This window comes from Schistosoma haematobium, chromosome 1 (genome assembly GCF_000699445.3).
Source record: "Schistosoma haematobium chromosome 1, whole genome shotgun sequence".
Lineage (NCBI taxonomy): Eukaryota > Metazoa > Platyhelminthes > Trematoda > Strigeidida > Schistosomatidae > Schistosoma > Schistosoma haematobium.
The window spans coordinates 2,030,846-2,042,976 of NC_067196.1; the positions used below are offsets into that span (position 1 = coordinate 2,030,846).

The 12,131-nt window shown below is 39.0% G+C and overlaps 1 protein-coding gene across 2 annotated transcripts in view; it reads left to right on the forward strand.

Moving 5' to 3' along the window:
- Nucleotides 1-2,968: 2,968 nt before the first annotated feature.
- Nucleotides 2,969-12,131, forward strand: part of MS3_00002458 (uncharacterized protein) — a gene marked incomplete at its 5' end in the record, with an annotated part of 72,000 nt that continues 62,837 nt past the window's right edge. Inside the window, 3 exons of one of the 2 annotated variants that reach the window (XM_051210060.1) lie at nt 2,969-3,000; nt 3,396-3,761; nt 5,970-6,113. Coding sequence is in view for 1 of the 2 variants with exons in the window: in XM_051210059.1 (XP_051072899.1) it covers nt 2,996-3,000; nt 5,970-6,113 (149 nt within the window). The remainder of the gene's footprint in view (nt 3,001-3,395; nt 3,762-5,969; nt 6,114-12,131) is intronic. The other variant, XM_051210059.1, reaches the window with a different exon arrangement.

Sequence of the window (12,131 nt, forward strand, 5' to 3'; positions counted from 1 at the left end):
ACTCCGTTTCCTATCTGCAGACGAGCAAAAGAATTCATCCTATGCACATCGACCATCAGCGAGCCACAGGATCTAGTGGCCTGGAAAGTTCCCAGTGGGCAATGGCTGTTACAGACTTTTCTAGTCGGGGTAACAGTCGCGAGCACCCAAGCCCGAGGTGGAATAGACGGCAATCATGTAGCAATTGCCATGTCCGTCATGCTAAATGTATATACTGCAGTAGGTTTATCAGGAAGGCTTATAGATGCGGTCATAACCGTTTCCGTAACCCAGGTAAGCCGTTTATCTACCGTCTATCTTCTTCCCATGTTAATCATGTATGCCCGACTATGATCAGAGGTAGAATGCAAGGTGTTGAGATAGAGATATTACTAGACACGGGAGCTTCGTTATCGCTTATCAAGGAAGGTTCATGAAGGAAGTGAACCATAAATCTCAACAAAATCGATGTATCTCCACGTTAACCACAGCAAGTGGTGATCCTTTGAAAGGCATGGTTAGACCTCACGACGAGAAAAGCATCAGCTTAGGCACGAATTCTTAGTTTGTCCTTCATTGACTTGGGACACGATTCTTGGCGTTGATTTCATGTTAAAACACTAAGTCTCTATATTCATGGATAAGTCAGAAGCGAAAATTGGTGAGGCTATGGTAAACCTGCACCACTATGAGATGCCAACCAAATCTATAGCTTATGTGGGGATTTCAGAACTTGTACGTCAGGTACATAGCAATCAAATAATAACAGAGAATGATCGCTGTGCTCCAGAAGTTTAGTTCTGCGTTTGAAGGAAGTATTTCCGGAAATCAGACGACAAAAAGATCATAATCCTTTCATCATCTCCATGGGCGTCACCTATTGTTCTACTGGAGAAGAAAGGCTCCTCTCTAAAACTCTGCGCAGATTATCGACGCCTTGACGCCATAAGTAAACGTGATAATTTTCCGCTTCCGCGGATCGATGCTACATTAGACGCTTCAAAAAGCGCATGTTGGTTTCCTACTTCGGATCAAACATCTGGGTACTGGCAAGTGGAAGTTTGACCGCAAGATACGAAGAGAACCGCATTTATAATACCGAAAGATACATATGAATTTTAATTGATGCCTTTTCATTTGGCGAATGCTCTGGCTACTTTTCAAATACTAATGCAAACAATTCTACAAGACAAAGTACCCCAGAAATGTTTGATTTATTTTGCTGACATGATGTGTATGGTAGCACACGCGAACAACACAATGCTAATCTGAAAGTACTTCTGCAGCGCTCTAAACAATACCATTTAAAGTAAAACCTTCCAAATATCGCCTGCTGCAGAAAGAAGCAAGGTATTCCACGACACCGAGAGATGTTAGCATTAGTAAAATTCTTAAAACACTCTCGTCATTATCTACTGGGCAAACCCTTTCGTGTGCGCACGGATAACCGTGCATTACAGTGGCTTCACTCTTTACGCGAACCAGAAGGGCAAGTGGCACCCTGGCAGGAATGGCTACAAGAGTTTGATTTCACATGCGAGTATCGACCGGGAAACCGACATACAAACGCGGATATCTTATGCCGCATACCTCAGACCACAGATACTGTTAACGCAATTCTTAGTACAGTAATGACTGACTCTTCCTGAAAGCAACCGATCCGGACCTGCAGATTATTTACCAAAGATAGTTACATGGAAACGATGAACCATTCATAGAGGAGTTAAAAGATTGATCCCTAACAACTCGTCGTATTTGCACCAAATGATGTGAAGAATTTCCTATTCCTCGGCAAGACGCCCCTATATTTTCCCGAGCTTTCATCAATCATTGGGTTTCCCGTTATGGCGCCCCATTCTCACTTCATTCCGAACAAGGTCCAGCCTATGAAAGTCATCTCATCGCCGAGATATACCAGGTATTAGGAATCAGGAAGATACACACTACTGCGCACCACCCAGAAGATAACGGCTTCGTGGAAAGGACAAACAGAACTATTAAAGCCATCTTACAGACGTTCGTCGGCAGATCCTCGCCTGATTTATGGGACGATATGCTGCATCAATGCCTTTTAGCTAATCGTACGTCGGTACATGTGTCCACGGGATTCTCACCTGCTATTTTACTGTTCGAGCACGAATTTCGCCTAGTGATGGAGATACATTCTCCCTTGCTGCCTTGCGAAGAACAGGAGCATGTACCGTACATACTGACTCTCTGTAACCGCCCAGCTGATGCATACCGCCTGGTCAACTTCAACTTGCTCAAGGCTAGCGGGCACCAGAAAGACATGCACAGTCGCCAGGTGCAAGGACTGGTGTTTACAGTCGTGGATCGCGTCTGACTGCGCCGCCTCATGACATCATTGGGGAGCTGTGGTGAATCCCACTAACCCTGACAAGGTCCTTTCAAAATTGTCCCAATCCGATCCCCCACGTGATAACGGTACACTACAACCAAATAAAACCGGACCAGATGACAGTCTCTTCTGATGCTCGGTTCGCCGATCCATCACCAGACACCGAGGTTTTATGGTGTGCCATTAAAGGAGAGGCAGCATACCCATGCCCGAGACCAGGCACTGAGGACAGTGCCTAATAAGGAGAGGGGGAGATGTAACGAGGTCAAAATCATCATATATGATGTTGTTAATAGATTCTGTTTTTCTTTCTATTGCAGGGCGATCAATGATGAATGCTTTGGAATAAAAAGAGCAAGCCCTGCATGCACTGAACTTAAAAGATGACTTATAAGACTATTTTGTAAAATAGCTTTCCGTTCTGTACATGACGCGTGAATTTTAGTTTTCAAATAAAAGACTCGTGGCTTCCATTCCGTGTTTTATCTTGATGTGAAGTTCTCGGCTAACATTGTGTGTTGAGGTTTCAGGTCTTCTCCGACTTTCAGTGACTGCTAATTTTACGTGTTACATATACAAGCTTGTGCCTAGGTATTGGACACCAGATCGCACGTTAACCGGTATTTGATGATTCAACGCGGGCCATCCAGTTATTAGATGATGTAAGGTTAATTAAATAAGGAGATTGAGATTTTATTATTTCAACCACGATCAATCAGTGCGTTAGTCAAAATACATATGTAGTCATACTTCAGTGTTTTAGTGAGAAAATAGTGGACAGTCTGTTCATCTTTTCAGGGATTGATGCCATAAGTCATCTAACTGCTCTACATTCTGAATTCCGCCGCCCTGAATTATCAACCAGCATTCTTTGAATCCGGATTTTAGATATAAATATTATATGTTATCGTAGCGTTTTCACATGAGTATTAATGGATCAGATTAGTTGAAGGTATACAGTCAAAATATATCTGCAGAATGATTGGTCCTGATATAGATTTGTAGCCGTTTCCATTATCCTTATGTTTTGTATGTGTTGTGGTTTCATTACTTTCAGTTAAACTGGATGGGATCTATATATATGCTTCAGTATGTTTGTGGTCTCTTCTTGAACTCATTTCACTACTCAGTAATGAAAATATGAGGCAAGTTGACCTGTGTTCATCCCGTTTCTGTGAAGGTCCAATTTCTCTTTGATAGTGTCCACCTATGAGGTTGATACTACTTGTCCAGTCAGGGCTATCCAATCGTTGGCCGTTTAATTAAATCAGAACTCCATCATCGGTTTGTTTGATTGTAGTGTTTGGACATTTCTGTTGGTCTTGGAGATAGCTAGCCCCAGAGAAAGAAGAAATGTAGCAGTTTTAGCATCCTAATCACTTTAAAAATACATAATTCGAATACAAGATCACTCCACAGAACAGTAAGATCATTTTATGGGGATTGTCACATTTAAATGCTTTTTATCTTGTAGTCAAAACATCTAAGACATTTTTACATGACATAAAAGAAAAAAATCGAACTTCGCTAATTTAGTGGCATGTGAAGGATACTCCTGAATTCATCTTTGTATTTATCCTTTGACCTGTTTCTAGCAGTTTATAATATTTCTTCAGACAAAGACTGAATGTTCGCGTACAGCACTCTGACTTTGGACTAGAAAATACGTTATTAAGTGTCATAAACTCTTGGAATGCTAGGTAAATAAATCTGCGGATAGCCTTACGGTTCCTCGAAGACTTTTAATAACAACCCTTAGGTCATTATACGTTTGCGCAATGGGTAGTACAATATTATTTGTATAATTATCCATATCTTGATGATCACTATGGATCATGAAGCTTTTAGTGTCAGTGTTTGGCATTTATTAAACGCCGAATCGTTCAATAATATATAAAGGTCTTTCAAAAGACTCTTAATATCCCTATCAAGTCTTGTCCCAGCCTCCAGGTTTCGGGTGTCCTCTAAACTTTGCAAAAACAATAACTTCAATAAAGAATTTGATGACCGTTGAAAAATACCTAAGAGGCAATTACTACCCACAGAAATCCATTGGCAAATATAGAAAACCTAAAGAAAAGACGGAAGTGACCACAGTCAGTAAACAGAAGTACATAAACAATGGAAAAGCTTTTTACTCGAACACTGTCAGTCGACTCAGTATGGCGAACGGTCATCTAGTTTTGCAACCTCAAGTGGCGTCCGTCAAGCTTGTTCACTATCTCCATTTTTGTTCAACTTCATCATAGACATATTGATGGAAATAACATTCTCGTGTACTGAATTCTCGGGTATTGTTCTCCTTCCAGCAGGTCCACTTATCGACTTAGAATACGCAGATGATATAGTCCTGTTTGGTGAAGACGCTGATAAAATGCAGTCTTTTGGTAGCACTAAGCAACAGTGCCAGGATGTTTGTAATGCGCTTCTCTCCCTCTAAATGCAAGTTGTTGCTTCAGGACTGGTCTGCGTCAACACCTGAACTAAGGATAGGGAGTGAAGTAGTCGAACGCGTTGACAACTTCACTTATCCTGGAAGTCTGATCAGTCCGAATGAGTTAGTGTCTAACGAAATCTCAGCACGGATTCGAAAAGCTCGTTTGGTTTTTGCCAACTTACATCACCTATGGCGAAGGCGAGGTATTCGTCTATCAAATAAGAGGACGAGTATACTGCGTGGCAGTTCGTTCTGTTCTATTTTACGGCTGCGAAACGTGGTCAGTAAGAGTAGAATATACTTGTAAGCTACTAGTATTTGAAATATTGCTCGCATCTACTGGGATCACCAGGTGTGTGGTAGTGAGGTTAGATGCAGGGTATTAGGGAATGATGGTAAATCAGTTGATGAGGTTGTAAATCTTCACGGACTGAAATGGTTGAATCACGTGTTACGTATGCCTGAACACCGATTACCACGACGCCTAGTGCTGACTAGTGTCCGAGACGGTTGGAAGAAAGTTAGGGGCGGCCAAACCAAAACGTGGCATTAATCCTTGAAGTCACTAAATCCTAGTCTTAGCTATGCTGGTAGATTCAGACTACTTGGTTGGGGTCCGCGTGGCTATCGTAACCAATGGTTAATTGATGCTATCCTTCCGAAATATTTGTTTTGCTCTCCTCAAAATGAGAAGAACTATGTGTATAATACTTCAAAAACCTAAAATTGTCATCCTATATGAGTAACATTGACCCCAAACCAGCACTCTCAGGAATTTCGCTTAACACTGAATGGCATAGAGCCGCCTTTTAACTGAAATGATCAATTCTTCCATAATTTCATTTTCACTTGATTTAGATAGCCCAGTTAAGTTTAACGAAGATCATATGTATGCATAGCTTGATAGACTCTTAACAGCATTTGAATGTCACGAACAATTTACTAAAAAAAGTAGTCTGTTTAGTTCCTTACTACCGTTGGTATAGTGACTTGTATTTTTCTGCTGTTCATTTTGTTAATTCTCCATCTCTCCTTCTCTCAATCCATTTTAAAACAAAGCATATATGTAGTAGATAGTTTGTTATTTATTAATTCACTCGGTTATTTATTATATTTTATTGTTTGTTGCTTCAATATTGGTTATTTTTTAGTTATCTGTAAAGTATATTCGAATCATATTTATTAATGATTTAGGTCTGAAACTGATAATTTTGAATGGGAATTATCTAAAGAAAATATAAAACCATTGAAAAGTGGTCGATCTGTTGAATTATTAAATAAAGTATTAACATCACAGCGATCAAATGAATTTCAATTGAGACGTCGTCTTTTAAGAGAGTAAGTTTATATATGTTTGAGTAGACTTCTCTATTTATCGTTTCTACCATTTTATGATTTCGTAACTACCTTTTTTTATACAAATAATCTTAAGAAAGATTATTAGAATTAAGAACAAATTCCGAAGAAAAAAATCAGAAGTTTTTGAATATTTATTTATTTAACTCATAAAGATTAGTACAAGGAGGCACCAATTAGATGTGCGCTAAATAAATCATTTGATTGGTGTGAGGGCTGTGATACTGCCCGGGTGACCAAATCGAAACAGGTGGCTTTCTTAAGGAGCCACACTTGAAGCCTTTGACCTAAAGGTCTAATCCACAAAGCAGTGGAGCAACGTCAGGAGATGCAGTCCCATGGTAGCCAGCGACCAACGATCGGTTAATACACCATTTATTCCTTCAGTATACTCGAGACTATGTGCACCGTAAGTTTGTAATCAGGGTTTTCCAACTCTCTTAGATGGACTCTCCGTGTCTACAAACACGGTTAAAGTGCCGGCTATTTGCTTTTCATCCTCTCTGTTTCGTAAACAACACCCCGACTGAGAAAAGGCAGCGAGTAGGACTTCCGTCGCAGTGGTTGTGTGCACGTGGTCATGTAGGAGCATTTCGCGCGAGAGAGAGAGAGCTGACTTTCCCCACTCTCGACCGTACCACGGCATTTGGGGGCATTTGAGTAGTTATCATATTTATTCTTGAATTTTCAAAAACTCAAATGCGCTTAAGTTTGATCTTCAATTTTAATTACATTGATATTAGTATAATTAAATTCGTATTAGACAATAATTAAATACCGCTTGAAGTAGTTTCGGTGAGACTATAATTTATGGACGAACCAATCAGGTATAAAATAACAGGTCTTGGATTTTGGCGTGAAATTCACTCATCCATTTGACTAAATAGATTCATGGCATTATATCTGATGTCAGTTCGTGGTTAAGACCAAGTGTGTTGTGCCCACCATTTTTGGTCATTTTCTCACTTATTCAATGGCTGTACTGCATAACGCAGCGGTGTTTCACATCAAGCTTTGCGTAGAAATGTTTTTAAATACTTGATATGGCTGTATTTAATTATATTTTGGTACACAATCAGTCTAAACCTCTTCCATATGGCATTTGGGTTAGAGCATTCGATATTCAGAATGATATCGAGTTACGATTATCAGCCAGGTTTTTGAATTCTTTTCTAACGACTCTTTACCTTCTTATCTTTCAATGGTCAAAGCTATTAAAGCCAAACTGCATGATTTTGGCCTTGTTTACAAATCTATAGATGATGATAGGTTATATTATATAAGGATTTGTCTATCTGACTCTAAGGTTAAGTTAGTATAGAAACTTGGAAAATTTTTGTCAATTTGAATTGTCAGTGAGAAGAAAGTTAACTACTTCTCAATTAAGTAATCAAATACTAACTCGTTTATCTAGTTTCGAGTTACTTTATGTCTAACAATTCGTGATATTGCTGATATAGCCGAATAGTTAATGGTTGAAGTCGAGCTCTCTCTGCTGTAACTATATTTGAAAACTAAATGTTAGTCTTAAGAAGCAAAGGGAATCAATATTTTTCATGGACTTCAGTTTATTTACTGAGTTAAATCATTCACTTAGTGTACGTTATGTATGTGCAATTCTTGTTTGCTTTTCATAGAATTTAACGGCAAGACTATAATTTATGGACGGATTAATCAGGTACAAAATAACAGGTCTTGGATTTTAGCGCGAAACCCGTTCATCCATTTGGGTAAATGGAGTTTTGGGATTATAGTTGATGTGATGAAAACTCTAATTCTAATTCTTAACCCTAACCATTAGCTGCAAATCATAATTCTATTTCCTCACACTAGTTTATAACCTTCATTTGGTCGTGGTTATTAGGTGGATACTCTCAAGGTCAGTTTGTCGTCGCTCAAAGGTCGTCCATAAATCATAGTCTCACCAATTTGACTCCACAATTTCTCGATTAAGTGTAGCTTTTTTAATGCTCGCATCCTAATTGGGAATTTCGGTAATGTATTATTTCTAGGATAATGTATTATTAAATCCAGCAAAATGTCCGCATTAATCATACAGCTGCGTTATGTATTTTAGTGTAAAGTTTTTAACACATTTAACTACCACAGTTGACTTTTAACAATTTACAACTCAAATCCTTGTAGACGCTTTAGGCTGCTAACATTAAAACAGCTAATTGTTATAACTTGTGGATTTGTCCCCCTATCAATGATGACATCTATTAGAGAACAGTGAATTATCGACCGGACCAATGACAAGCAGTCTAGAGTCCCTAGCGATCCTGCTTCCTATCTAGCCCTGCCCGTTGAGTCCAGAACACCAATCTCAGCCTCCGCGATATGCTATATATTATTTATTTATTTGAACACATGGATATTGGTACAAGGAGGTGCCACACAAATCTCATTTGGTTTGTGTGAGGGCTGTGATACTGCCCGGGTGCCCAAACTGCGAAGCAGATGGTATTCTTAGGGGGCCACAACCGGAGACTTTGACCTGAAGGTTTGATCCACAAGGCAGTGGAGCATCGTAAGGAGATGCAATCCCATGGAAGCCGGTGACCAACAATTGGTTCATACGCCATTTGTTCTCGCAGGATACTGGAGCCCATGTGCACCATTGGTTTGAAATCCGGTTAAAGCGCCGGACATGCGCTTTTTGTCCACCCATTTTCGTAAACAACACCCCTGCCACGAGAAGGCAGTGAGTAGGACTTCCCTGGCAGAGGCTATATACGCGTGGCCATGTGAGAGCATTTCGAGAGGGAGAGTGGACTCTCCCCACTCCCGGCCGTACCAGGGCATTTGGGGCATCGGGATAAATTTTACGTCGCAACAATATCATATTTTAGTTTTCCAATGAAAGAAAGTGGGATTTTTTCGGAACAATTTTTCCTGAAGTTCACGGTTAACTAACAATTGACAATAGAAGGTTGTTTTTTTGTTTGTACCAATGTCGGATTTCTTTATTCAAGGGATATGATGCATAACTTATAAGCATATATGAGAATGAAGTGTGTGGAGAATTTGTTCTAGATAATGTTCAACTAAATAACAATTTCTGTTTATTTTCCACTTGAGGTTCCCCCCCCCCAGTTTATGGTATTCATTATATTAAGGCTGCATTTGACAAATCTTCTATGAAATAAACAATTCCTAGATGAATTTTGTTTATCGTGAACATGTTTTATCCTGTAATAGACAAGTTAGTTGTATTCATAGTGGGTGTTGTTAGTCACCAGAAGAGATATATATTACGATTTGGGGGGGGGCGTAAAAAAGATAATTTTATCATTATTTATATCAAAAATGTCATCTGTGGGAAGGTTGATTGGCAGATCAGATCAATATACGTATGATGAAAGCCATAAATGTTTATGCCAATCTGAACTATTTTTGACACGATCTATGTATTAGTTTATTTGCAGAAAGCTAGGGATTCAGCGAATTAATGAAAGGACTTCGTTCGAGATGAGGATATTCAATGATTCTGTTTGATTACTGTAATTTCTTAGGGATTGTTTTTATCAGGTAACAAGAATGAGTAACTCTGAATTTCCATAATACGTCTAAGTGCAGTGATAACAGTTAAACTGGTGCCACAATTTTAAAACATTCGCTTCAGTAGTTTGAAAATACTCCATGAAAGTCATCGCAATAACTTGTACATTGTACGTTGAAAATGCGGATGAATAGTCCGTTTATGAAACGACACCGTGGTTTAAAAATTAATTCTATAGGACTAGTTGTTGTTCATCTTAACTATTTTGTCTGTGTTAATGTAAATAATACAACTCCAGTGGCTTCAAATGTTATCGAACAACTCAGAATATACACCATTGGCATTACAGTTTTCCACTATATTTATTTAAGCACATAAAAATTGGTACAAGGAGGCACCACATAAATCATTCGATTTGTGTTAGGGCTGTGATACTCCACGGGTGCCCAGACCGAAACAGGTGGTTTTTTTGAGGGGCCACACCTGGAACCTTAAGCCTAAAGGTATAATCCACAATGCACAATGCAGTCCCATGGTAGCCAGCGACCAACGATTGTTTCATACACCATTTATTCCTTCAGGATACTGGAGACTATGTACACCATTAGTTTGTAATCAGGGTTTTTCAACTCTTCTAGGTGGATCCTTCATATCCACCAACCCGGTTAAAGCGCCAGTCATTCGCCTTTCGTCCTCTCTATTTCGTAAACAACACCCCGCCACGAAAATTCAGTGAGTAGAACTTCCCTGACAGTGGTTGTCTGCACCAGACCATGTGAGAGCGTTTCGAGAGAGAGAGCTGACTTTCCCTACTCTCGGCCGTACCACTACATAACCATAACGGAAAGAAATTCACATTAAATGTGTTTTCAAATGAAACATATGTTTTATTAAATCTGATTTTTTGTTTATTTACTAATTGTGAAGCTTTTCCCATCTGTTTTCTTTTTCACAATACATTCGCTTCATCTCGTTTAGCCCATTCTTTTGATGCCCTATTTAAATTATGTTGTTTGTTGTAAATCTGTAATAATGTATGATAAAGCATGTAAAGACTAAAGCAATATTATGTTAAAAAAATATTTATAAAAGGTGGGAAGAATAGCTAAGCTGTCTAAAATTGTCTACATATAGCATTGAGTTACAAGTTCGTACCTCTTAGTCCATATAATTCAATTCAGGCATTTACATAGTGTCAAAAGCGGCCTTCATATAAAGTGTAACTTCGCATTATGAAGTTATTAACATCTGGTTGAATACTTAGTTGGTAGAAAGACAAAGGCGACTATGTCAAAGACATAACATCAGTTCATGAAGTTATTAACTGAGGCATGTTAATAAATCCAAATTACCCCATTTGAAGTTCGTACAATCACTGTTTCTATCGGCTGTAGACTGTGGAGGATACGGAACAGAGTTGTCTTCAGTGGCGTAGCCGCATTGACATATCATCTTCCCTTAGGTCTTAAGTTTATCAGCTACCCTAAGGAATTTTTTTGTTACTCCTCGAATCCATATTTTCTCGAACCATGTCATCCATACTTAATCTTTTTTGCTACCACTAATACTGTTGCTACTTACGCTGTCAAGCATCTCGCTCTACTGGTATGGATACATGTCTCAGGTTCTACGTTAAATGCGATTGACTTAGTTATTGTCAAGTGTCAGATCAAACTAAATGTTTATGCTTGTACTTTTGTCCCTAATATATGCTATCTTTTGAAGGAATTTTATTTATCTAGAGACAACTGGTAAGATGGTGGAGAAGATTTGTAGCTCAGGTAGATGATTTTTGTGGAGTTTTATTCTCTGAGCTGGATGGTTTGGTCGTGGAGCTTTCATCGTTCTTCTGAACGACATCAGATATCCTATCTTACCTAGGCTTTAGCAACAAATTATATCTACATCCTTGATAATAGAAATTAGAACTCCTCCGAAGATATGGCTTACACCACTCAACATCATGTTTATAAACTACCTTTTAACAATAGGTCATACACTCTGGTCAAGTTGTCGCAATTAGTCAATATTATTCCCATCTGGTTGTCATAAGTACTGCCAGAACGCATACGAACATAAAGTCTTCAGTCTCGGGAATTACAGTGGTTATTCAAACCATTCATGTGCTTTAGATCTCTGTCACACCTTCCTAACTCAGGATCACCGTATTTGTAACCGTAAACTATCCTAATTGTCACTTGATAACACTCTTGCCTAACACTTAGTGACCTCTTATTTTGATAAAAAAAACGCGACACATTGTGTGAATTGTTGACTAGGTGTTTCACCTTATTCATGTACTTATTTACACCTATCACCCCTCGTGGAGGAGCACAGGACTCTCACCGACGTTCTCCATTCAACTTTGTCCTGGGCAATCCTTTCCAGTCGCTATCCATCCTTTTCATGCCTGCTTCCCATTCCTGACGCATTTTGTTCTTTAATCCTTCTCTTTTTCGTTCCCCTTCAAGATTCCAAGTTAGGTCTTGTCTCGTGAT